This window comes from Oncorhynchus gorbuscha, linkage group LG16 (assembly GCF_021184085.1).
Source record: "Oncorhynchus gorbuscha isolate QuinsamMale2020 ecotype Even-year linkage group LG16, OgorEven_v1.0, whole genome shotgun sequence".
Taxonomy (NCBI): domain Eukaryota; kingdom Metazoa; phylum Chordata; class Actinopteri; order Salmoniformes; family Salmonidae; genus Oncorhynchus; species Oncorhynchus gorbuscha.
The window spans coordinates 31,618,354-31,644,794 of NC_060188.1; the positions used below are offsets into that span (position 1 = coordinate 31,618,354).

At 41.4% G+C, this 26,441-nt stretch overlaps 2 protein-coding genes across 7 annotated transcripts; both read right to left on the bottom strand.

The window, feature by feature from the left end:
- Window positions 1-2,094: 2,094 nt before the first annotated feature.
- LOC124000842 (interleukin-2 receptor subunit beta-like) lies at window positions 2,095-19,116 on the bottom strand. Of its 6 annotated transcripts, none has more exons than XM_046307499.1 (13): window positions 19,013-19,116; window positions 18,228-18,283; window positions 17,957-18,089; window positions 17,676-17,786; window positions 6,139-6,224; window positions 5,863-5,980; window positions 5,655-5,739; window positions 5,326-5,419; window positions 4,890-5,026; window positions 4,420-4,597; window positions 4,068-4,170; window positions 3,722-3,794; window positions 2,095-3,106 (listed from the first exon to the last, which is right to left on the bottom strand). In XM_046307499.1, the coding sequence occupies exons 5-13, from the start codon at window positions 6,206-6,208 to the stop codon at window positions 2,411-2,413; spliced, it is 1,554 nt and encodes a 517-aa protein (XP_046163455.1). In that variant the 5' UTR covers window positions 6,209-6,224; window positions 17,676-17,786; window positions 17,957-18,089; window positions 18,228-18,283; window positions 19,013-19,116; the 3' UTR covers window positions 2,095-2,410. The 6 variants fall into 6 exon arrangements, with proteins under 6 accessions (XP_046163455.1, XP_046163456.1, XP_046163457.1 ...); XM_046307500.1 differs by lacking the exon at window positions 19,013-19,116 and adding an exon at window positions 18,790-18,890; XM_046307501.1 differs by lacking the exons at window positions 17,676-17,786; window positions 17,957-18,089; window positions 18,228-18,283; window positions 19,013-19,116 and adding an exon at window positions 7,681-7,887.
- A 271-nt stretch (window positions 19,117-19,387) lies between these two features.
- LOC124000221 (SUMO-conjugating enzyme UBC9-like) lies at window positions 19,388-24,656 on the bottom strand. The gene is made up of 7 exons (XM_046306434.1): window positions 24,510-24,656; window positions 22,380-22,465; window positions 22,196-22,279; window positions 21,888-21,960; window positions 20,807-20,916; window positions 20,374-20,453; window positions 19,388-20,178 (listed from the first exon to the last, which is right to left on the bottom strand). The coding sequence occupies exons 2-7, from the start codon at window positions 22,443-22,445 to the stop codon at window positions 20,115-20,117; spliced, it is 477 nt and encodes a 158-aa protein (XP_046162390.1). The 5' UTR covers window positions 22,446-22,465; window positions 24,510-24,656; the 3' UTR covers window positions 19,388-20,114.
- Between the last annotated feature and the right edge of the window lie 1,785 nt (window positions 24,657-26,441).

The following is a 26,441-nucleotide window of genomic DNA, read 5'->3' on the forward strand; positions in this document are numbered from 1 at the left end:
AAAAAGGGGGGGCTTGCAAGCCGAAGAACACCATCCCAACCGTGAAGCATGGGAGTGGCAGCATCATGTTGTGGGGTTGCTTTGCTGCAGGAGGGATTCATGCACTTCACAAAATAGATGGAGTCTTGAGGAAGGAAAATTATGTGAATATATTGAAGCAAGACATCAGTCAGGAAGTTAAAGCTTGGTCGCAAATGGGTCTTCCAAATGTGGAAAAATGGCTTAAGGACAACAAAGTCAAGATATTGGAGTGGCCATCACAAAGAGCTGACCTCAATCCTATAGAACATTTGTGGGCAGAACTGAAAAAGTGTGTGCGAGCAAGGAGGCCTACACTCCTGACTCAGTTACACCAGCTCTGTCAGGAGGAATGGGCCAAAATTCTCACAACTTACTGTGGGAAGCTTGTGGACGGCTACCCGAAACGTTTGACCCAAGTTAAACAATTTAAATGCTACCAAATACTAATTGAGTGTATGTAAACTGCTGACCCACTGGGAATGTGATGAAAAAAATAAAAGCTGAAATAAATCATTCTCTCAACTATTATTCTGACATTTCACATTCTTAAAATAAAGTGGTCTTCCTAACTGACCTAAGACAGTGCATTTTTTTGCTAGGATTAAATGTCAGTAATTGTGAAAAACTGAGTTTAAATGTATTTTGTTAAGGTGTATGTAAACTTCTGAGTTTAACTGTGCATCCACACCAGTGGAGGCTCCTCAGGAGAGGAAGGGGTGGACCATCCATTAAATGGTAAAACAGTTCAAAAGCTTCTTTTTTTTAAATAAAACTATACTAAATATATTCACGTCACCAAATAATTCATTCAAACCCACTGTTGCAATGAAGGTCTACAATAGCCTCAACAGCACTCTGTAGGGTAGCACCATGGTGTAGACGGAGGACCACTAGATTCCATCATCCTCTGGGTAATGATAGGTTGACAGGTTTTGCGTACCGCAACTTTCAAACGAGGCTACAATAAAAACTAATGGGACTGCAGCAACTGTATTGGCATCAAAATCTGGGGTGTAAACTACTTTTCTATTCCAGCTTTAATTGACATGGTAATAGAGCAAATGTATTTGAAAAAAGTTGAAAAAAACTGACCCTTCCTTCCAAAATGGAGAAAGAGTGTCTTTTCAGTTTCACTTACTTCGCTAGCAAATGCAGCTAGCTAGTTTAGCACTCAAACAAGATGCTAGCTATGACTATTCAACACAATATTGGAACACTTCCAATTCAAGGTAAGCTTTTAGTTTTACAAATGTATTGCCACCGGGGCACGTTCTAAACTGCTTACGAACTGAACACTAACTTTACTGCATGACTGTAGCAGGTTTACTAACACATTAGAAGGTTCTATTAGCTATGTTGACTGATGTTACTTTTGCTAATATGGTGACAATGATGTAGGCTGTGTGTAGCGGGTATGATATTGTCCATCTTGGAAAGGTTTTTTCACATGGTCACATGCAGCTGATGTGTTGTACATTGAAGTCCAAAAGCGAAGGGAAAAGGTGAGAGTAGGAGAGTGCATATTGACAATAAGGAATACAACGTGGCTGCTATGAAAGTGAACTGCGTTTACACGTGATCAAGGGTGTATTCATTCCACCGATTTTGTTTAAAAAAAATGATTGTATGGAACAGAGATAAAAATACCCAAATTTGTACATTAGAAACTCTCAATGACTACACCCTATATCAGCTAGATGCAGGGAAGTGTGCAAGACGGTATTTAATGTGTCACTGTCTGTCAATGTGTCACTGTCTTATCTTGAATTTCTCTCAACCTGTGTGCACCTACATTGGCTGTAACAACCTCATGATGGGTATAGAGAAATGTTGAGTATCACGTAGTAGCATAAACCTATTGATGTTACATTTAACTGGGTGAAATGTATATGAATGACAGTCATCCAATATGCTGTAATAGAAATATGGACATGCTCATAATTTTTTTATATTTTTTAAATGGTCTTCCCTCATCTGAAACGGAACCGACCGCCACTGATGCACACACACAGCAGGACCACTTTCCCACTATCTAAGGCCACAAACACAGGAAGTTTAAGGCTGACCCACTTCTCTTCTGTCAGAGGTTTTATTCAGGTCTTCATACAAACAAGCTGTCAGTGAACACATTTAAAGACAAAAACAACTAGCAGCACTAACTATCTGAGATAAAGTAACAATGCATTGGCAAACCAGCTGCCTCAATAGTAGTACAAGTAATATACAAAATGTATATAAAATACAAATAAGCTACATATTTAGAACTCCAAAATACTTTCCATGTAGAAAATTATTGGTTTGTACCTGCATTATCAGCCTTGTCATAGTTTGCACAAAGAATCAGTTCAACAGCTAAACTAAAATGCAAATTGAGTGAAAAATGGATTGTTCAAATAGACTTGTTGCTGTAGGTATTCTGCAGCTCTTTAATGGTCAAATAGCCAATACAACTGGGTTCCACTGTCATTGAGGAGGATCTGCCTAGAGCAGCCTCTACTGGCCAGGCATTGTAACTGCCGCTAGACACCATGGCAGAGTTTGACTCAGGATTATGAAGGGGGATTTGGGGGAGACTCAGGGGATGGTGAGGGCCCGGGGGGATCCGAGCAGGCAGGGAGACTGGTAAGACAAGAGGGGCAACTGGAACCACATTCCTCTCCTTATCCTTCTTTCCTTCCTCTTCCACCTGGTCCTCCCCCTCTACACTCTCCATGCCGAAACCAGAGTCTGGGCTCAGGGGCTGGCTCTGCAGCCGACCGAGACGCTCCAGGCGCTCATAGGAGGAGGATGTGGCGGAGAGAGAGCTGTGGTCCCCCTGGTAGGTGAAGTAGACGGGGCAAGACTCGATGAAGAGGCTGCTGGGGTATTTGGTGTAGAAGTAGCCGATGTTGGAGAAGCAGGAGGACTGGCCGCTGCTGTTCCAGCCATCAGAGGGAGTGTTGGGGTCAGAGTGTAGGAGAAAGGCCGCAGTGGTGGAATCGGTGACGTCCCAGACTTCTGTTCCAGAAACCTCCGCAGGGGAGATGTCCTCGCAGGGCTGGGCAGTGATGAAGGACTCTGGAGCAAACAAGGGGCTCAGCCATTTCTGCATGGGGAGGGCCAGAGACGCACGTCAGTATCCGCCTCTCTGTACAGTGTCACAGATATTGGTGAAATTGAAAGTTATGCTTATACTTAAGCAAAATGACAAAGGAAAAATATGTTACTGCATCTACACTGGCAAGTATCAAGTTTTGAAAGTTGCTGCAAGATCAGTGTGTGGTTGTTCGTACGTCTAAAATGAGGGCATGTGTGAGTTTATTGGTGTGTTATTGTGTGCATGTGGTAGAGAGAGCGTGTATGTCTGCATCTAACTTAATGCAAGGAATTCAAAGCAACAGAAACCACACCAAGGGGCCTGTGCTCATGACTAATGTTTCCCTTTGGGTTTTACTGTGGCTGGAAACTATCCTTTTACCGGCAACTAAAGAGGCTGTTCCAAACTGTAAGCATTAAATGTAAGTAAGTAGTAAGTCAAGTTAAATAAGGACATAAATGCGGATATATCCACTCAACCAGGTTCCAGAATATTATATTAGGCCGTCCACTAGGTTTTCATATCAAGAAAACATTCACGCCAGTGAATAACGCCACATACACAGAATTTTATTGGTTCAAGAGGTTTCAAGTTTAGCAGGAAGTTGGAGTATTTTCCAGGTACCTGAAAGTTTCCACCGTGGACAGAGTTAAGTGGCTGGAAGTACTTGGCGGGATCAGGCACATACTGGTGTTTCCTATAGTGCACCAAAACAACATGGATTTTAATAAGCCATTTTGAGTCTGTCCCAGAATTAACTTGACACTACATACCCAAACAGACCTAAGGTCCTGAACGCAAAATCTGCTTCGTATTGGATTATGTAACCAATGATAAAAATCAAGCCCCCGTCATCAATACGGCACAAGACCAAATTAACTCACTGAGCCAAAGGTTATAGGTCTCACTCCTGATCTGACCCAACAATACATACATGTACGCATAAAATCCACCTTTACGCATTACTCACCTATTGTTTGTATGAATTTTGTAGAAGACCAGCAATATTACAACGATGAGCGTGAAAAACGCACCACTCAACACCAGCCACAAAGTTAGGTCCGGGGACTCCACTGAAACACCAGAGAACAGCAGCACGGTTGGAATGTAGGTCTCAGAAATGCATCTGGATTCATTTAATGCAATTAACTTGGGTCATTAACAGAATTTTTGAAACCAGCAAATTGGTTTTATTCCTATATGGGCCGCATGAGCTTCACCATGCACCGACTGTCAGTTTCTCTGGATAGGATAGAGAGTCTTCTGCATGACTGAACATAGTAGATGTAAGGTTTTAGTTTGTGGTATGGCATCAAACGTACCAAAGGTTGGCGAGACCTCGTCCTCTGATGTCCAGGAGGCAGTGGTGCTCCACTCACTCCAGTGGCTAGAGGGGGTTTGGGTCGGCTTGACTCTCAACCTGATGTGATGAATCCCACTCTCCTCCACATCCAGCTCTATCCACGGTTCATGCTTTAGTCTGGTCAAACTCTGGGCCTCCTGACAGAGAGACCGGTAAACAAAAATAAACATAATCACTACAAAGCTACAAGACTCTCAAACTATTTAGGCTGAAATCCAGATTTGAGATGAGTGTGTTTAACTCAAATGTACATGCTTTGTTGTCTATGGAAGCGAAGATTCCGCCAACAATCACAGCTAAATACTCAGGCGCCGTTATTATGCATGACTACCCACTTATTAGATTCACTATAACTCATTCAGCAGGAATACTGCGTGTTCAGCCAATACCACACACTTTCACACCAAATAGTTTGTCTTTCTCACTCACCCCCCATAGCTGGTCTTCCCTCTTCACCTTGACCTGGAACTCATATTCCTGGATCTTCATAGATAGCGGACTACCAGCACTCCAGGTGGCATTCGTCCCATTGATGATGACCGGACTACCAGGAGGATGCATCTTAACTGTGAGGAAACAGAGGGAGATGTCACAGTCATCTAATACCATGAAGTGGAAATATAGAGGAGGCAGTTTGGTGAACTACAGTCAGGTGATGGGTAATCTTGTCTGAGACCTGTCATTTAGCAGATGCTTTCCAAAGCAACGTTTACATTGGTAGTGGCACATAGATTCAGTATTGAATATGTACCCATGCAAGAATCTAACTCCCAAATGAACCAGTGAAGAAGAACGGCTATTTAGTGAGAGGCTACTCTCGCAGGTGCACTAGACAAAAGAGAACACTGAAAAAGTGGACACTCACTGTGGTGGATCGGTTTGTATCTTATGAGCTTTGCCGCCTCAGACCCGCCACACTCCACCTTAATGCTGGGGAGGTGCTCGGCTGAACTGAAATACTGTAGAGAAACAGTCAGAAAGCAGATGGCATGTTTATTAAAATAACAACTCCTTGCATCTGTTCTAAAATTCTCATTTTCACAAGCAGTTAATAATATACTTCACATTATATATTTAGTTAATTTTGAAAAATAAAATAGGAATCGACAGTGATAGAAAACAATGAAATTGATATGTACAATAATTATGGAGAATTACATACTGTATATCATTCTGATATCAGGAAAAACTTACATGGCCCTCAAAGACAATACTGCAGCCTCTGAGAGAATGACCTTGCACCGGCCTATCCAAGGGTTTGAGATCGCAACTACTATTGCTATACAAAACAAAATAAATGAAAAGTAAAATATTACACAGGGATGCATTTATACCTCAAAACACAATGCTGTCATTTCCTGTATTGCAGTAATAATAAAGACAGACAAAAAATATTCCTTACAAAAGATTGTTAAAGTTCTCTTTTGTACCGAGGAGCTGGCAGGCCACGTCTGGATCTACTGCCGAGCTATTCCATACACATGTGATGTTGTTGATGTAGTCATTCACACAAAACAGTCCTTGGAGTGAAAGACAGCAAAGGAAAACCAAAAATATTATTGCTGTGCGTTCTATTCAATCAATAAATTGTGTTTCTCCACATGGTGCAAGTACTGTTTGTTTTTCACAGATCCTATCTGAATGAGTAGGCTGAGATTAACATGTAGTCACTAGTTACCTTGGAGGTTGTGAGCGAAGCCTGGTGGGACAGAGAGCAGGAACAGCAGGTGAAGCATGGACCACATCATTACCGCCACTGTCTAACTGGAAAACAAAAGAGGGCATAGATTAAGAAACTGTCACTTACAGAGTGTTGGCCATTACCACCACTGCTTAAATGTAAAACAAAGATGATGAAAACTAAAGATGAAGAGGCTGTTATAACAGAGCATTGGAACACTAGAAACATTTAGACAGTACAAATCCTAACAGTTGCATAGAACAGCAGCAAATACATGACTCTGGTAAGGGAAGTCCTGACTTGATTGTATTCAACGTTAAAATCTTTCCGTCACAGGCCCAATACCATTATTACCCACTGTCATCCCCTTTGACAACAGTACATGAAGAGTTTAAGTAGGCACTTAAAGGCAGCAGTGGAAAACTCCTCTTGAATCCATATCTGTACAGAATACACATTCATCCAGAGACTGCTGAATACTGCATGACCTAATGTTAAACTCTCAATGAGAAAACCTTTTGTACCCTCGTCTCCCCTGAATAGGCTGATGTTCCAAGTTTGTTTGCACCAATAGACTGCTAAAAAAACTAGGCTGTCTAAACACTATCCTCTTGAGTGCTTGTTAGATTCACCAGGTTGGCCTAGATGTAAAGAACGTGTGATGTATATATATATACACACACACACACACACACACACACACACACACACACACACACACACACACACACACACACACACACACACACACACACACACACACACACACACACACACACACACTATTGATGTATTGTCACACGCCAGAAATATGCAGTGAAATGTGTTTTACAGGGTCAGCCATAGTAATACCAAGCAAATTAGGGTTAAGTGCCTTGCTCAATGACACATCAACAGATTTTTCACCTTGTTGGCTTGGGTATTCAAACTAGCGACCTTCATGGTGGTTCAACACTCTAACCGCTAGGCTACCTGCCGCCCTAAGGATTAGTTTTAAATTACCATATTACAATGATGCGGCTGACACCTATATGATAACAAGAATGATACAGGGATACTCAATGTTTTTTTTAGTTTAAAAAAATAAAAAAATCTAAGTTGAATCTTACAAAAAGTAAGTGCTCATGCACATGCAAACAAATTGGTATTCTACCTCATCAGACTTACCCTCTTAGTCAGGGTCGAAGTGTCAGCACAGTCCTCATTCTGTTCTCCTACTTTCTTTGCTCTGTTTTTACTATTTGACTTTTGCAGATGCTCTCTCCTCTCTGTGTCCTTAGTCTCAGATAGGTCTGTCTGTCTGTCCCTTTGTGACCGTCTCGCTCTGTGCCTCTAGCGCTCTCTCACTCTGTCTGTCTGTCTGTCTGTCTGTCTGTCTGTCTCTCTCTCTCTTTCTTTCCCTCTCGATTGAAGTGCCCAATGACATTTCATGGTGACACACGTAACCACAACCTCTCGCTAAGGCTGACATTTGCCTGTGTCTTGCAGGAAGCCACACAAAACCCTGAAGATTAAAAAAATATATATATATATAATTACCATTCTCTACAACAGTGTTTATCAACCCTGGTCCTGGGGACTCAAAGGGGTGTCCATTTTAGTTTTAGCCCTAGCCCCCACACACCTGATTCAAATTAAAGGCTTGATGATGAGTTGATTAGTTCAATTAAGTGCATTAATGCCTGGTCCAAAACAAAAATGTGGTAGCCCTTCCTAGGACCAGGATTGAGAAACACTTCTCTACCACTCATACTCTACAAGCAAAGCCATTAGGCCCCTGAGACCCTTTATGTGTTAAGGTAAAAATAGTGAATACACCGCATCCTGTTTCAGTCGAGCACCAGTAAAGTAGGCTAGAACAGAGACGCACGTTCACACTGAAATGTCAGGTGGTTTCACAAATTGCAGCACCAGATTGGCAGAGTAACGCCTAGATCACACCTACAGCATCATTGCATTTTGGTACAACAGAAGTCCATTCATTTCCAATGGAACGCTACATTTGCCTTGTAACATTGTGAACTTTTGTTGCACACATATCCAGATGATGCTGTGTCCCAATTTGCGCACTGACTCTGTCGGTGTGATCAAGGCGTAAGGTGAATACACTACAATTAGACGTGTGTTAAAATATACAAAGGTTTTCCAATATACTGTAGATCCCTCATGAAAGCAAGTCAGGTCACGAAAAGGTTTCAAGCTAGTAGTAAATGGATAGTGGAGTCAAAAGATCCTTGTGAAAGTCAATCAAATGCAGAAGTAGAAATGGCAATAGAAAGATGAACTGAGTTAGTATGACAATGCAAAGGTCATCGGACATCTCATTTTGTAGCCATAGACAGACCCGCTTTTTCCTCATAGATGGGAGTATTTTTTTGTCTGTGGTGTCATGCAGCACGATACCCATTTCCTCCATTGTTGGATTTCTATCACATACTTACATATTATGTGACATACAAAACAACATAAGCAAAAGGTAGATAGCTATTTTATGTCACACGGTTACATTAAATGCTTTGTATCAATCAATGTAGTGGAATGAATTTGTTTTGAAAATGAAAACGATCCTTTTATCATAGAAACCGATGGAAACCTACTTGTTACAACATTACAAAATGCATGCTGTAGTAGATGCTTAGCACACTGAGATGAGCAGGTCCTGTGAAGTGTATCTGCATATCTTAACTCATGCTTTATCTTTTGGTACAAGAGGGCATTGTAGAAACACTCTTTATGTGAACGGTGAGAAACAAAGTATTCAACAAACAAAGTGAAGTTCAGGCTTATGTCGCAACAACTGCCTGTTTGTTCACAGAACGCGAGTGAATACGTTGGTTTGGCCATGATGGTACTTTTGACACCCCCAGATATATGGGTTCTGGCTGAGTACTTTTCACTCTGCAGCATAGGTAAAGGGAGGCTTGCAGAAGAGAGGCGGGGGTGGTGTAGGTGACACACACAACGCTTGTTGAAAGGTCAGAGTCCGCTTTGTGGCAGGAAGTTGGCGCTAGGCCTCAATGTTATGTGTAATTTGTGTACAGAGGCAATAAGAAAAACAATCTCCATCTGTAGACCACAGGGGGGGACTGTGGTGTACGATGGGAGGAGGTGAGAACAACGTTTTGTAAAGAGAAGGTGTGCTAATCATATCACAACACCTCTGAAGTTTGCTAACTATAGCCCTTTTTGAGGTCTTGCTCGAAAAGTCGGGAGTTAAGGTGCTTAAGGTGCAACATGTTATTTTTCAGACTGTTGTCCACCAGATACAATGAAGCACCACATGCAAACTATTATTACCTCATGAACACGAGTGTTCTCCGTTTTGCTCTAGGGTCGTCAGAAGATTTAGTTTTAAAAAAGCACCCCCCAAAAAAGGTTAAATATGGGCAAAAAATATATGTAATAATTTCCTGATCTTTCTTAGAACTCTCAGATATAGGACAAACACACTTACTTTTGATGTATTTTTCAACTATGTATTTGTCCATGTGCTATGTTGTCCATTTGTCCATCTGTTAATTGCATTGTCAATGGGATATTAGCAGTAAGGACAAATTCAATGTTTCATCAAATAATAAGAAATTCAATAAAAAGATACCCAAAGGGCCATAACATTCTAAATCAAATCGCTAAATGACCATTGGTATGACCATCTTAAAACAATTCCATATGTTAGCTTAGTAGAAAGTGTTTGGTAATTACTATAAGTGGGGCCCAGATTCTATCATTCTAATCAGATTGAAATCATATCCTAAACTCCACAATAAGTCTCATTTGGTGTTCAAACATTTAATTTTAGAAATATTATATAATTGGTAGCCTAATTGGTTTTCTATTTTTAGAATAGAGTGAAAAGTTACGGCTGGGCTAAGACTTTTAATTCAAAGCCACATAATGAAAGTGCTTGTGACACCCACACTTATTGAAAATAAGATACTTTTGTATATATAGTGTATGTGGACACCCCTTCAAATGAGTGGATTCGGCTATTTCAGCCACACCCATTGCTGACAGGTGTATAAAATCAAGCACACAGCTATGCAATCTCCATCTTCAAAGGGGGAGACACTCTAGACCCAAACTGTTGCAGATATACACTGCTCAAAAAAAAGGGAACACTTAAACATCACAATGTAACTCCAAGTCAATCACACTTCTGTGAAATCAAACTGTCCACTTAGGAAGCAACACTGATTGACAAATTTCACATGCTGTTGTGCAAATGGAATAGACAACAGGTGGAAATTATAGGCAATTAGCAAGACACCCCCAATAAAGGAGTGGTTCTGCAGGTGATAACCACAAACCACTTCTCAGTTCCTATGCTTCCCGGCTGATGTTTTGGTCACTTTTGAATGCTGGCGGTGCTTTCACTCTAGTAGTAGCATGAGACGGAGTCTACAACCCACACAAGTGTCTCAGGTAATGCAGCTCATCCAGGATGGCACATCAATGCGAGCTGTGGCAAGAAGGTTTGCTGTGTCTGTCAGCGTAGTGTCCAGAGCATGGAGGCGCTACCAGGAGACAGGCCGGTACATCAGGAGATGTGGAGGAGGCCGTAGAAAGGCAACAACCCAGCAGCAGGACAGAGCCCTGCAAAATGCCCTCCAACAGGCCCCAAATGTGCATGTGTCTGCTCAAACGGTCAGAAACAGACTCCATGAGGGTGGTATGAGGACCCGACGTCCACAGGTGGGGGTTGTGCTTATAGCCCAACACCATGCAGGACGTTTGGCATTTGCCAGAGAACACCAAGATTGGCAAATTCGCCACTGGCGCCCTGTGCTCTTCACAGATGAAAGCAGGTTCACACTGAGCACGTGACAGACGTGACAGAGTCTGGAGACGCCGTGGAGAACGTTCTGCTGCCTGCAACATCCTCCAGCATGATCGGTTTGGCAGTGGGTCAGTCATGGTGTGGGGTGGCATTTCTTTGGGGGGCCGCACAGCCCTTCATGTGCTCGCCAGAGGTAGCCTGACTGCCATTAGGTACCGAGATAAGAACATTTGCTGGTGCGGTTGGCCCTGGGTTCCTCTTAATGCAAGACAATGCTATACCTCATGTGGCTGGAGTGTGTCAGCAGTTCCTGCAAGAGGAAGGCATTGATGCTATGGACTGGCCTGCCCGTTCTCCAGACCTGAATCATGTCTCGCTCCATCCACCAATGCCACGTTGCACCTCAGACTGTCCAGGAGTTGGCGGATGCTTTAGTCCAGGTCTGGGAGGAGATCCCTCAGGAGACCATCCGCCACCTCATCAGGAGCATGCCCAGGCGTTGTTGGGAGGTCATACAGGCACGTGGAGGCCACACACACTACTGAGCCTAATTTTGACTTGTTTTAAGGACATTACATCAAAGTTGGATCAGCCTGTAGTGTGGTTTTCCACTTTAATTTTGAGTGACTCCAAATCCAGACCTCCATGGGTTGATAAATTTGATTTCCATTGATAATTTTTGTGTGATTTTGTTGTCAGCACATTCAACTATGTAAAGAAAAAAGTATTTAATAAGAATATTTCATTCATTCAGATCTAGGATGCGTTATTTTAGTGTTCCCTTTATTTTTTGAGCAGTGTATATCTATCCTACCCTGCCTTTCTAAAGTCTTCGAAAGCCAAGTTAACAAACAGATCACCAACCATTTTGAATCCCACCGTACCTTCTCCGCTATGCAATCTGATTTCCGAGCTGGTCATGGGTCCTAAACTATATCATAACCGCCATCGATAAAAGACAATAGTGTGCAGCAGTCTTCATCGACCTGGCCAAGGCTTTCGACTGTCAATCACCACATTCTTATCGTCAGACTCAACAGCCTTGGTTTCTCAAATGACTGCCTCGCCTGGTTCACCAACTACTTCTCAGATAGTGTTCAGTGTGTCAAATCGGAGGGCCTGTTGTCCAGATCTCTGGCAGTCTCTATGGGGGTACCACAGGGTTCAATTCTCGGGCCGACTATTTTCTCTGTATATATACAGTGCCTTGCGAAAGTATTCGGCCCCCTTGAACTTTGCGACCTATTGCCACATTTCAGGCTTCAAACATAAATATATAAAACTGTATTTTTTTGTGAAGAGTCAACAACAAGTGGGACACAATCATGAAGTGGAACGACATTTATTGGATATTTCAAACTTTTTTAACAAATCAAAAACTGAAAAATTGGGCGTGCAAAATTATTCAGCCCCCTTAAGTTAATAATACTGTGTAGCGCAACCTTTTGCTGCGATTACAGCTATAAGTCGCTTGGGGTATGTCTCTCAGTTTTGCACATCGAGAGACTGAATTTTTTTCCCATTCCTCCTTGCAAAACAGCTCGAGCTCAGTGAGGTTGGATGGAGAACATTTGTGAATAGCAGTTTTCAGTTCTTTCCACAGATTCTCGATTGGATTCAGGTCTGGACTTTGACTTGGCCATTCTAACACCTGGATATGTTTATTTTTGAACTATTCCATTCCAGATTTTGCTTTATGTTTTGGATCATTGTCTTGTTGGAAGACAAATCTCCGTCCCAGTCTCAGGTCTTTTGCAGACTCCATCAGGTTTTCTTCCAGAATGGTCCTGTATTTGGCTCCATCAATCTTCCCATCAATTTTAACCATCTTCCCTGTCCCTTCTGAAGAAAAGCAGGCCCGAACCATGATGCTGCCACCACCATGTGTGACAGTGGGGATGGTGTGTTCAGGGTGATGAGCTGTGTTGCTTTTACGCCAAACATAACGTTTTGCATTGTTGCCAAAAAGTTCAATTTTGGTTTCATCTGACCAGAGCACCTTCTTCCACATGTTTGGTGTGTCTCCCAGGTGGCTTGTGGCAAACTTTAAACAACACTTTTTATGGATATCTTTAAGAAATGGCTTTCTTCTTGCCACTCTTCCATAAAGGCCAGATTTGTGCAATATACGACTGATTGTTGTTCTATGGACAGAGTCTCCCACCTCAGCTGTAGATCTCTGCAGTTCATCCAGAGTGATCATGGGCCTCTTGGCTGCATCTCTGATCAGTCTTCTCCTTGTATGAGCTGAAAGTTTAGAGGGACGGCCAGGTCTTGGTAGATTTGCAGTGGTCTGATACTCCTTCCATTTCAATATTATCGCTTGCACAGTGCTCCTTGGGATGTTTAAAGCTTGGGAAATATTTTTGTATCCAAATCTGGCTTTAAACTTCTTCACAACAGTATCTCGGAACTGCCTGGTGTGTTCCTTGTTCTTCATGATGCTCTCTGCGCTTTTAACGGACCTCTGAGACTATCACAGTGCAGGTGCATTTATACGGAGACTTGATTACACACAGGTGGATTGTATTTATCATCATTAGTCATTTAGGTCAACATTGGATCATTCAGAGATCCTCACTGAACTTCTGGAGAGAGTTTGCTGCACTGAAAGTAAAGGGGCTGAATAATTTTGCACGACCAATTTTTCAGTTTTTGATTTGTTAAAAATGTTTGAAATATCCAATAAATGTCGTTCCACTTCATGATTGTGTCCCACTTGGTGTTGATTCTTCACAAAAAAATACAGATTTATATCTTTATGTTTGACGCCTGAAATGTGGCAAAAGGTCGCAAAGTTCAAGGGGGCCGAATACTTTCACAAGGCACTGTATATCAATGATGTCACTCTTGCTGCTGGTGATTCTCTGATCCACCTCTACGCAGACGACACCATTCTGTATACCTCTGGCCCTTCTTTGGACAATGTGTTAACAAACCTCCAGACGAGCTTCAATGCCATACAACACGCCTTCTGTGGCCTGCAACTACTCTTAAACGCAAGTAAAACTAAATGCATCCTCTTCAACCGATCGCTGCCCGCACCCATCTAGCATCAGTACTCTGGACGGTTCTGACTTAGAATATGTGGACAACTATAAATACCTAGGCGTCTGGTTAAACTGTAAACTCTCCTTCCAGACTCGCATTAAGCCTCTCCAATCCAAAATTCAATCTAGAATCGGCTTCCCATTTCATAACAGAGCATCCTTCACTTATGCTGCCAAACACACCCTCGTAAAACTGACTATCCTACCGATCCTTGGCTTCGGTGATGTCATTTACAAAATAGCGTTCAACACTCTACTCAGCAAATTGGATGCAGTCTATCACAGTGCCATCCGTTTTGTCACCAAAGCCTGATATACTACCCACCACTGCGACCTGTATGCTCTTGTTGGCTGGCCCACGCTTCATATTCGTCGCCAAACCCACTGGCTCCAGGTCAACTATAAGTCTTTGCTTGGTAAAGCCCCGCCTCATCTCAGCTCACTGATCACCATAGCAGCACCCTCCCCTAGCACGTGCTCCAGCAGGTATATTTCACTGGTCATTCCCAAAGCCAACTCCTCCTTTGGACACCCTTCCTTCCAGTTCTCTGCTGCCAATGACTGAAACTAATTTCAAAAATCACTGAAGCTGGAGTATATCTCCCTCACTAACTTTAAGCATCAGCTGTCAGGGCACCTGTACACAGCCCATCTGTAAATAGCCCACCCACCTACCTCATCCCCATATTGTTATTTTTTGCTCATTTGCACCCCAGTATCTCTACTTGCACGTTCATTTTCTGCACATCTATCACTCCAGTGTTAACGTTAAATTGTAATTATTTTGTCACTATGGTGTATTTATTGCCTTACCTCCATAATCTTACTACATTTGCACACACTGTATATAGATTTTTCTATTGTGTTATTGACTGTACGTTTCTATTCACATGTAACTTTGTTCTTTGTGTCGCACTGCTTTGCTTTATCTTGGCCAGGTCGCAGTTGCACCATAGTACCCTCAAAGCTCATCACTAAGCTAAGGATCCTGGGACTAAACACCTCCCTCTGAAACTGGATCCTGCACTTCCTGACGGGCCACCCCCAGGTGGTGAGGGTAGGTAGCAACACATCTGCCACGCTGATCCTCACGACTGGAGCTCCCCAGGGGTGCGTGCTTAGTTCCCTCCTGTACTTCCTGTTCACCCACGACTGCAAGGCCAGGCACGACTCCAACACCATCATTAAGTTTGCAGACGACACAACAGTGGTAGGACTGATCACCAACAACAATGAGACAGCCTATAGGGAGGAGGTCAGAGACCTGGCCGGGTGGTGCCAGAATAACAACCTCAACGTAACCAAGACTAAGGAGATGATTGTGGATTACAGGAAAAGGAGGACAGAGCACACCCCTATTCTCATCGACGGGGCTGTAGTGGAGCAGGTTGAGAGCTTCAAGTTCCTTGGTGTCCGCATCACCAACAAACTAGAATGGTCCAAACACACCAAGACCGTTATGAAGAGGACACGACAAAGCCTATTCCCCCTCAGGAAACTAAAAAGATTTGGCATGGGTACTGAGATCCTCAAAAGGTTCTACAGCTGCAACATCGAGAGCATTCTGACTGGTTGCATCACTGCCTGGTACGGCAATTACTCGGTCCCCGACCGCAAGGCACTACAGAGGGTAGTGTGTACAGCACAGTACATCACTGGAGCAAAGCTGCCTGCCATCCAGGACCTCTACACGAGGCGGAGTCAGAGGAAGGCCCTAAAAATTGTCAAAGATCCCAGCCACACCAGTGATAAACTGTTCTCTCTACCACTGCATGGTAAGCGGTCACTGCATGGTAAGCGGTACCGGAGTGCCAAGTCTAGGACAAAAAGGCTTCTCAACAGTTTTTACCCCCAAGCCATAAGACTGCTGAACAGGTAATCAACTGGCTACCCGGAATATCTGCATCTGTTAATCATATATGCATAGTCACTTTAACCATATCTACATGTACATACTTTCTCAATCAGCCTGACTAACCGGTATCTGTGTGTAGCCTCGCTACTGATTTTCACTGTCTTTTTACTGTTGTTTTTATTTCTTTACTTACCTATGGTTCACCTAATACCTTTTTTGCACTATTGATTAGAGCCTGTAAGTAAGCATTTCACTGTAAGGTCTACACACCTGTTGTATTGGGTGCATGTGACAAATAAACGAAATAAATAATGAATTTGGAATTTCCCTAATATGACACCACAATTAGAAATATGTAAGAGTAACATGACGCACAAAACCCCCCACTAAATGTCAGCAGGAGAAAGGGGAACATGATCTTTTGAGATGAATTATTAACAACATCTCAGTATTCCTTCCACTCGGCTCAGTATGACAGTTTATGTCTTATTGTTGGGTGAGTAAAGTGAATCAGTATAACTTCAAAAAAACACCTTTTATCCTCTAAAGCCCCAGTATGGATAGTCTCTATAGCCTCTAGACTGAACACGACAACAAAGATAGAGATGAGGTTGTGACAAAAAGACAGTTTCTGTGGTTTTTCGTTGAAACCACGTCAGTGATGCTGCCACTTTGCATTAGTCTGCTACTTCTTCATGGTAAAAAGACATCCGAGACAAAAATCCCCTCCAACCGTTGTCATCCTTTGAGCATTTTCATTATTTTCTGTTTCATTCATTCCATCAGTTCTTATTCTTGTCATGTCAACAACTTCATTGATAATAAGGTCAGGGGGATTACAGCTATTTACATGTACATTTGAGACTTGTGCACAGATTAAGTAAAAATTTTCTTCAATATTACTTCAAAAAGTACTTGAAAAATACTTCAAAGCAGCTACTACAACTTTCCAACCGAAAAATAACATTGGTTGATGTGGTAACCACCTAATTGTGGTTTATGTCATATTCTTCTGTTGGTAAAACTGAATTGACATTTTACCGTTTCATCTGAATATCGATAGAAACTGGATTAGATTACTGGTTTAACCATATAATCACTTTCAGTGGGTTTCAGTACTATGAGTAGATTTTTTGATGAAAGCTATGAATACATCCCCTCAGAAGTAAATGAGCCCTACAATACACAGAACATCAGGTGAAGGTGAAGGATGCTGTTCTGCTTTTATTGCAGCAAAAGAGAGATCATGAACTTGTGTCTACATACAAATGGTTGTTTTAGCATGGGTTGTTTTTTTAACGTTTTGAGAGTTTGTGGCAATGGTTGTGTGTGTGTGCGTGCATGTGCAAGTGTGTGCATGCGTACGTGACCTAGTGTACCAGAAAGGGTTTGTAAGGGCTTGCATGTAGATATATGTGTAAAAAGAGGTGTAAATGATGTGGAACGTGCATGGGTGCTGCGGTGAGGGTGTGAAATGGCCACTGCATCATGGCCTCATTTAGACCCTTTGTTCTCCATTGCCTTTAGCGTCTTGTTCAACTTCTGATTCACAATGTTTCTTTCTGTCCATTTCACTATGAAAGAACCAATAAAAGGAAGGAGAATGAAAAGGGAGTTTTGGTATAAGTGGATGTAGCAAGGATAGGTCGTCATATCATTGGTAGTAGTAATCAAATAAGTGGTGTTTATTTTTAGCTTATTAGCTTTTTAGCTAGCTATTATCTAGCTTATTGTCAAAGCATTTTATGAGTAATGTAGCACTATTTGTATTCATAGTACTACTAGGAGCGGTAGTAGTAGTGGTAGTAATAGTTTATATAGCAATAAGTGGCATTAGCAGCAGGTCACCCACCCATGTCATCAGTCCTGCGGCCGTACCAACACTGGGGGTCTGTAGGAGGGGCAGGCAAGGGGTGAACGATGTATGAGTCTTTTACCAGGGACTTCCACACCAGAGGAGCTCCTGGGAAGAATAGAATAGAAACATGGACAGGAAAAGAAAACAACATGAGCATTAGACAGAGGAACAGTATTCCTTGACTGTATATGTCACAGATAATTCTGTCACAGACCATTCACTTTGGTATCATACTGAATCAGGGATGCCCAACAGTGACCTGGTGCAACACTGACCTGGAAAGATGTTGGTGCGCAGACAGTGTCCCAGGCTGTGGTAGGAGCAGTGGGGAGGGACGAAGGCTGACTCTGTGTCAGTATAGTGAGGCAGAAAGAGAGAAGGAACCTCGGGGCATGCTAAAACTCTCACCTTCAACACACAAACACATGCAGACACACACAGTTGCAAAAACATAGCTGAGAGCTCTGTAGTGTACATAGGTTGTTGTGGAATACCAAGTTTTGGTATTTAAACTGAATTATTCCATCCCTCTCCTACGCTACTAACCTGCGGCATGTCTCCAACTGTTGTCTCCGGCTGGCCGGTGGAGGTCATTGCCTTGACTAACAAACAAGAGGCGAAGAGGATTCTAGGTCATGTAAGCAGAGAACTGAACTAAAGAATGCAATGCCTGACCACAAATGTTCTTGTTGTTGGTACAGTCCTGTAGGTTTCCCATGTCAACATGCACTGTCGTATTCCATCAAAAGATGCAGCATTATAAGATCCTTTATAATAAATCTGATGCACAAACATTTGGGAAACCATGAGTCATAAATCAACATCTGCTAATAGAGATTCAAAATGAACTTTTCTCGATTTATAGTAACTGTTTGACAGAGTATTGGCTTTCAAAAGGACTATTTGCCACTGAAAAGGTTAATTTAAACCCAACAGAGAATTATATTGTGCTGCCCTCCCGCGGATAAGATTACTTCTGCACAGTTGACAGGTGCGTCTACTTTCAAAATCGATCATTTATACAATACAGTAACGCTGAAGGACTAGGCCTTATGTTACAGTGTGTCCGCATTCGCGTTCAAATGAAATAGTATTAATACAATCTTACCCTCATTAGGACATAGCCTAAACCAAAGCTCAAACTGAACCAAACCGGAAAAATGTGACAACCTTATTTTCCTGACATGAATACATTGGTGCTTGGACAGGTGGGCTACGAAAACAATCGTTGGCGCATTTAATTATCACGTGCCAGGTGCATGGACTAGAATTCCCGAAAGTGAAAATTAAATTTTACATTATTTTATTAAAGTTAGCCTAAATATACTTACATCTGTGCTACGATTCAGAGCCTCAGTCACTGTGTATTTTTGCGATCCTGCAGCTAACTTTACGTCAATAAATTAGTTCTGAACACCACTCATCGTCCAATCAGCGTGAAGAGTAACACGTTATCTGGATAATGATGTCACAATTATACTAAAAGACACTCCGATACAGTAGAACGCATTACCTGAATTTGAACTCCATATTCAGAGCTAAAGGTCATTCAGTTATTCAATATACCACCACAGGGAAATAAAGTTTATACGTTAATCCCTCATAACAGTTCAAATAAAGTCTACCTACTAAATACTAATATTCTGTACATTTACCACACACAGACAATAAAAAATTTCAAAGAAAAAAGGACAAACAGTTTTGTATTTCCCATTCAATTAACTTTATTTCACAATTCTTACATTTAAAATGTGTTCATTACTTTTTAATACCACACACATATCAACTTGCTAAAACAATAGAAAAAAACATAAGATCCATATGGACCTACATATTTATATTATGTACATACACTCAAGTCTTTGGAGGTAAACCTCTTCAGCTCTCTATGCAGCACACTCTCAGCTCTGACATCCATCTTATTAAAGAAACATCCCAATAAAAATCTACAATTAAATTCAATGTGATCAGACATTTCAAAAAAAATAAGGCTCACTTATGTTTGGGTGATTTTCTGTCTGCATTTTGGGGGGTAATTTATTTAAGTACAGATTGTTTCAAAATGATGCATCAGACACTACAATTCTAAATGATTTGTTATTAAATAAGTGATATTTGATAAGACTAAATATCAGGCAAAGTAGCTTCCTGATTTACAGATCACAAATGCAAATGGCATCTTATTAAATTATATGAAAGTGTTTTAGGCATGTGATTTAAGCATGCTTTAGAAAAGTGAACTAGGCAAAAAGAAATTTGGACAAAAATAATACTTTTTTGTTTCGTTTTAAAATGGCTCTCATGTAGGCTACATTACAGTTTTCTCATGTGAAGAAGAACATATCAAATTGTAGATTGATCATTGGATTGGTCCTCTAAGTGCTGCTTGCTGTTCAGTACCCAGGTGTTGTATCAGGCTTCTCAGGCTGAGCTTTATGTGGGGGCAAACTTCTTGGCCTGCGCCCTCACCCTCTTCTCATAGTCCATTCTGTTCTGACTAAAAGAGGAAACAAAGGGGGATTAGTCCATTATAAAATTGAGAATCACTCAACAAGGCTATACTTTTCAGTTTAACGAAGTGGGATTGTGTATGTTTGCAAGTGTCTTATGAAGCACACTAAGAGCCCCTTTGCCTGAATCAATTATACAGTACAACGTTCAAAAAGAGAAAAGTATCTCAACCGAAACTCACCAGTAAATTGTGTAGGCTTCTGCTTGTGCTGGGTCTTGGATGTTGGGTTCATTGAGTAGCTCTTGGATACCCAACAGGATCTGTGAATACAAAACAGATGAAGTCAGCTTTTAGAATGGATTGAAATACAAAACAATGTAGATGAGAAGACAATCACTCGACCAGGGAATACCATGCATTGATCCACATAAAATAAACAGTCATTTGATGCCTGTTGAGCCAATGTCGTACATTCCTCCAAACCGGTGAAATCACTGATGCCTCTCCCATTCTTTATGTATGTGTGTGTGTGTGTGTGTGTGTGTGTGTGTGTGTGTGTGTGTGTGTGTGTGTGTGTGTGTGTGTGTGTGTGTGTGTGTGTGTGTGTGTGTGTGTGTGTGTGTGTGTGTGTGTGTGTGTGTGTGTGTGTGTGTGTGTGTGTGTGTGTGTGTGCCTGTTTGATGGTGATGGCTGGCCTCCAGTCCTTCTCCTCCTCCAGGATGGAAAGACACACCGTGCCAGATGGGTAGACATTGGGGTGGAAAATGGGCGGCTCAAACTTGCCTGAGAGGATATAGAATAGATGATTTCTATTAAAAAGTATTTATGTTGACTTCCTTATCATCGATATCAAAAACGACTAGGGCCTCCGTCATTGCCAACAAAGGGTATAGAACAAAGTATTGAGATAAACTTTTGTTATTGACCAAATACTTATTTTCCACCATAATTTGCAAATAAATTCATTAAAAATCATACAATGTGATTTTCTGGATTTTTTTCCCTCATTTTGTCTGTCATAGTTGAAGTGTACCTATGATGAAAATTACAGGCCTCTCATCTTTAAGTGGGAGAACTTGCACAATTGGTGGCTGACTAAATACTTTTTTGCCCCACTGTATATACAGTATGAGAGTAGCAGCTCAAGCAGGCAGCAGGGAGGGGACCTGCGGTGTGAGTCTGAGTGACGAGGGGAACAGGGAGAGGAGAGAGTTGACCAGCGCGAGTCGACTTGGTTGCTAACTTATTGCTAGTTATTTATCACCTCATCTGATTACATAGTAACTGTCTTGACTGCATCAAAATTAGAGAAACATGTTAAGTAAGCTAGCTAACGTTAGCTTGGCAACTTGAGACTACATAACTGGGCTTTCTCCCCTTACAACTATTCAGATTATTAAGTACCAGCCTACCTGTTGGCTCTTGGTGTTGTAGCCGGTACTTCTCATTTAACCTTTAGTTCTGTCATTTTAATTCCATCTCCCACTGATTAGCCTAAATATCTCCTAATAACTTGCCGCACGTGGGCTCTAGATCTATTGGTCAACAACAACAACAAGCTACACGCATCACTCTCCTGAAAGCAAGAGCAGCATGATGGCTGTTTAAATGTTAAGAATATTTTTTCCCCATTTGTCACTTCCCTGCTGCACTTCCCTATGTAATAATCTTATCTATCAACCAACAAATGGAAATATATCAGACAGTGACATCAACACCTTCCTATTGAGGTAATCATGTGCAGGATTACTCACATTTTGGCGGCGAGGAAGGATAGTCATCTTTGAACAGCATTCTGAGTTTGTATTGGCCTCCCTCCCACAGTGTCTAGAGAATTGAAGAATATAGTCATTACATCCATTAATTGTTCCAGCTCACGAGGGAGTGCCTACACACTATAAAAAACACCTTTAACTGAGAACACATCAGTTTACATTTGTGTTGGCCATTTTTTGATGTACGATAAGAAAGACTATGATATCCGTTTACTCATTCTGACAGGCTGCTAGTTATTGTTGGATCTTGTTAGAATAAAAACTACAGAATGTGAAAGTTGACATACCCCCTTCTTCCCTGGAATGGCGCATTCCCAGTTCATAAGGTTCATAGTGCCATCAGGATTTTTGGTAGGCACAGCAACAAAACCCTGAGAGAGAGAGGGGGGAAATAAGTTTTGAGGAACAAGCTTGCCTTCTGCAAATCATCATAACAAGTTTATTTTCATTGTTTGTATGGTAGCTCCTCACAAATGGGTGGTCTTTCCTCCATGCTTTGCGCTCCTGTGACAGTCTACTAAGAGCGATACCAGACATTTCTACTCATTAACACAGTCCTGTGGGGAGACATAAAAACACTCAATTAACATGGCTAGATAGCTACACATCCTTGTTCTCTTGTGGTTTTGCTAACTAATATTTTTATTAGAAATGTCCAGATATACTATAGTTGGGTTAAGGGTTGGGGAGTAATTGATAACATGTAATCAGTTACATGTAAAACTATTACAAAAAACCTCACTGGTTACAATCAGTTACAATACAAGCAAAAAATATAGTAATCGGATTACAGATACATTTGAAAAACTAGATGAAAACCAATGAGTTATAATATAGTTTTTCTCAATGACATTCAATTCAGTTTTAGTTTGTTCCACCTGAAGGTGTCTGACCACAAGTCAGAGACCACTATGACACACCAAATGTGTTTGATGGATTATTTTTGTCTTCTTCTAATGTCTCTTAAGGTGAACATAATCCAAAAGAAACTGAAAGTAATCAGATTACATTACTGTGTCTGGGTAACCCAAACATTACTTTACTGATCAAAATTTTGGACAGGAAACTAGTAACACACAGATTACATTTAGAATGTGCCTGGCAGGTAGCCTTGTGGTTAAAGGCCTTGGAACAGTAACCAAAAGGTTGCTGGTTCAAGTCCCTGAGCAGACTAGGTGAAAAAAACTGTCAATGTGCCCTTGGGCAAGACACTTAACACCAATTTCTTGTGTAGATCGCTCTGGATAAGAGCATCTGAAAATGGCTAAAATGTAAGTGTAAAATGCTGACTTGCCATTACTCATGAAAACTCATGATTCTTATGACATGAAGTTAACTTGAAAGCTAATCTTCACTAGCTATACAAAATTTCCCTTATTACTTTAAGATAGAAATGAAGTGGATGCTGCACCACAAACCCCAGAGGTGCCTTATTGCTATTATAAACTGGTTACAAACTTAGTTGGACCACTAAATAGTAATTTGTCATACCTATGTTACCGTCTGATATATCACGTCTTTCAGCCAACCAACATTCAGGGCTCGAACCACCCACTTTATAACTAAATGTCTACAACGTTGAATACTCGTTTCTGATTGGCTTGAAGGGTATTCTAGAGCGTGTAATATTTCCCTAAATTTCATGGTAGAATTAAACGGCTATTTCAATCTTACATGTTCTATTTTAGAGCTGCATTTGAAAGCAAAAGTCGAATTTCCAGATTAGCAAGCTAGGACTAATGGTTAACTAGCAAATATGTTTGTTTGGTTACCAAGGCAACTACTGTAGCTATGAAGTAAACTTGCTAACGAATTCCGTGGTGTCGAACACATTTCTACCTGCGAATGTGTCCATTTATAGCCATGGTATAAAAGGGATAAATCAACTAGGAGCTCTATGCGTTCTCTGGAAAATAATGCAACTCCGTGGAAGGTTACTTCCACTCCGCGCAACACACATTCCCACTTTGACTCTGTACCGGTACCCTCTGCATGTAGCCTCGCTGTTGTTATTTTACTGCTGCATTTTAATTATGTTACTTTTATTTTCTATGTTTAACTTAACTTCTTAAAGTATTGTTGGTTAATGGCGTGTAACTAAGCATTTCACTGTAAGGTCTACACCTGTTGTATTCGGCGCATGTGACAAATACAATTTGATTTGTTCATTATTTTCCATAGGACGCATAGCCCCTAGTTGATTATCCTTTACATATGGTTCTGGTTATTGATATTGTCAGTAGCTAGCTACCCTGCTAGCAGTCTAATTAGCAACAACTCATCAAACTAGCCAACCAACTTACATCCACCCACCTGTAAGCCTAGTTTGCTAATAAAATGAAGTTCGTTTACAGGTAAATTGTTAGTTACTTACCTTACAATTCAAGTGATACTGTCTAGATGGCGTTCGCTTGTTGGTGCCTGCTAACGTTAGCTAGCTAAAATTAGCTAGGGGGTGGCTAAAAACAATGAGCTCCGTCGCCTATTTTTTTTACTATCAAAACTAGCTATAGCTGCTTACTAATGACGATACTTTCGTGCTAATAATTTGACCAAGTTATTTCCCCTGACATAAATCGATAGATTGAGAGATTTCCTTACCTGTTACCGCATATGTGAATACCTGAACGATAGCATTCAGCTAGTTAGCTCGCCAAAGATAGAGGACCTCAATTTGTTTATCTCGACATAACCCACAGGCACTTCGAAGGGCACCTTTCATAGACTTTCTTTTCGGCCATCTTTGGTGTGGCTTCATCTGGTGTTGTACAATTTTTTTTTGTTATATTATATATCGAAGCTTTTTATCAGTGGTCACCAACCTTTTGAAAGCCGCGATCTACAGCTCAGATTTTTTTAAATAAAACATTATTTAAACGTTTGCCAATGCAACATTAACCAGTTAAAAACAGTTATTTAGCAATGAGGTTTGTGCAGTAGGTTATATGCCAAATTCATTGTCCCTGCATATTGGCTATGCTTGAATTGCCCTGCCAATGTTGTTCTTTTCAGAACATTTAAGTGAGCATAACAATTGGCTTTTTTTCCCTTCTGGACTGATGGTCTGCATCTTATGGTCAGTCTGAGGAGAAGGAGGAAGCAACGGTGAGGCTGCTTCACACCCGATTCAACATCCCTCCGCCTTCCTTCCCTTCGTTGATCATGCAATATGGCACCGACAGAGATGGTTGCCTCGCTTCGAGTCCTTAGGAAACCATGCAATATTTTTTTAATGTATTATTTCTTACATGGTTATTCCAGAAAATATTAAGTGTTATTACATATGGCCAGAAAGAACTATCGGATATAAGAGTGGCATCAACTTACCAACAATACGACCAGGAATACGACTTGCCCGAAGCGGATTCTTTATTCGGACCACCACCCAGGACATTTGATCAAATCCCAGAGGCTGATCCAAAACAACGTTGCCGGAAGAAGTGGAAGACAGAGCGGCCTCCTGGTCAGACTTCGAAGACGCACACCACCCACCGCTTCCGAGTATATTACTCACCAATGTCCAGTCTCTAGACAAAAAGGTGAAAGAAATTAGGGAAAGCGTTGCCCTCCAGAGAGACATCAGAGATTGTAACAGAACAAGGCCTCCCACTCCTCTTTCTATTCTGGTGAGAGCCAGTCTGTGAAGGGAGTAGTACACAGCGTTGTACGAGATCTTCAATGTCTTGGCAATTTCTCGCAAGGAATAGCCTTCAATTGTTAGAACAAGAATATACTGACGAGTTTCAGAAGAAAGTCTTTGTTTCTGGCCATTTTGAGCCTATAATCGAACCCACAAATGCTAATACTCAACTAGTCTAAAGAATGCCAATTGTATTGCTTCTTTCATTAGAACAACAGTTTTCAGCTGTGCTATCATAATTGCAAAAGGGTTTTCTAATGATCAATTAGCCTTTTAAAATTATAAACACAACATGCCATTGGAACACACGAGTGATGGTTTCTGATAATGGGCCTCTGTGCGCCTATGTAAACGTCCCTTTTCAGGACCCTGTCTTTCATAGATCATTCGTAATAATCCAAATAACATCACAGATCTTCATTGTAAAGGGTTTATACACTGTTTCCCATGCCTGTTCAATGAACCATAAACAATTAATGAACATGCACCTGTGGAACGGTCGTTAAGACACTAACAGCATACAGATGGAAGGCAATTAAGGTCACAGTAATGAAAACAAATGACACTAAAGAGGCCTTTCTACTGACTGCAAAACACCAAAAGAAAGATGCCCAGGGTCCCTGCTCATCTGGGTGAACGTGCATTAGGCATGCTGCAAGGAGGCATGAGGACTGCAGACGTGGCCAGGGCAATAAATTGTAATGTCCGTACTGTGAGACGCCTAAGACAGCGCTACAGGAATACAGAACGGACAGCTGATCGTCCTTGCAGTGGCAGACCACGAGTAACAACACCTGCACAGGTTCGGTACATACGAACATCACACCTGCTGGACAGGTACAGGATGGCAACAACCACTGCCCGAGTTACACCAGGAACACACAATCCCTCCA

Excerpts from the sequence above, each read along its gene's own strand:
- LOC124000842 (XM_046307499.1), bottom strand. The coding sequence starts at position 6,208 with ATGATGTGGTCCATGCTTCACCTGCTGTTCCTGCTCTCTGTCCCACCA. Across the intron at positions 5,981-6,138 it reads CTTCGCTCACAACCTCCAAG|GACTGTTTTGTGTGAATGAC; the intron begins GTAACTAGTGAC and ends TTTCACTCCAAG. Across the intron at positions 5,420-5,654 it reads GTATTGTCTTTGAGGGCCAT|TATTTCAGTTCAGCCGAGCA; the intron begins GTAAGTTTTTCC and ends GTTTCTCTACAG.
- LOC124000221 (XM_046306434.1), bottom strand. The coding sequence starts at position 22,445 with ATGTCTGGTATCGCTCTTAGTAGACTGTCACAGGAGCGCAAAGCATGG. Across the intron at positions 22,280-22,379 it reads GGAGGAAAGACCACCCATTT|GGTTTTGTTGCTGTGCCTAC; the intron begins GTGAGGAGCTAC and ends TCTCTCTCTCAG. Across the intron at positions 20,917-21,887 it reads TCCTTCCTCGCCGCCAAAAT|GCAAGTTTGAGCCGCCCATT; the intron begins GTGAGTAATCCT and ends ATATCCTCTCAG.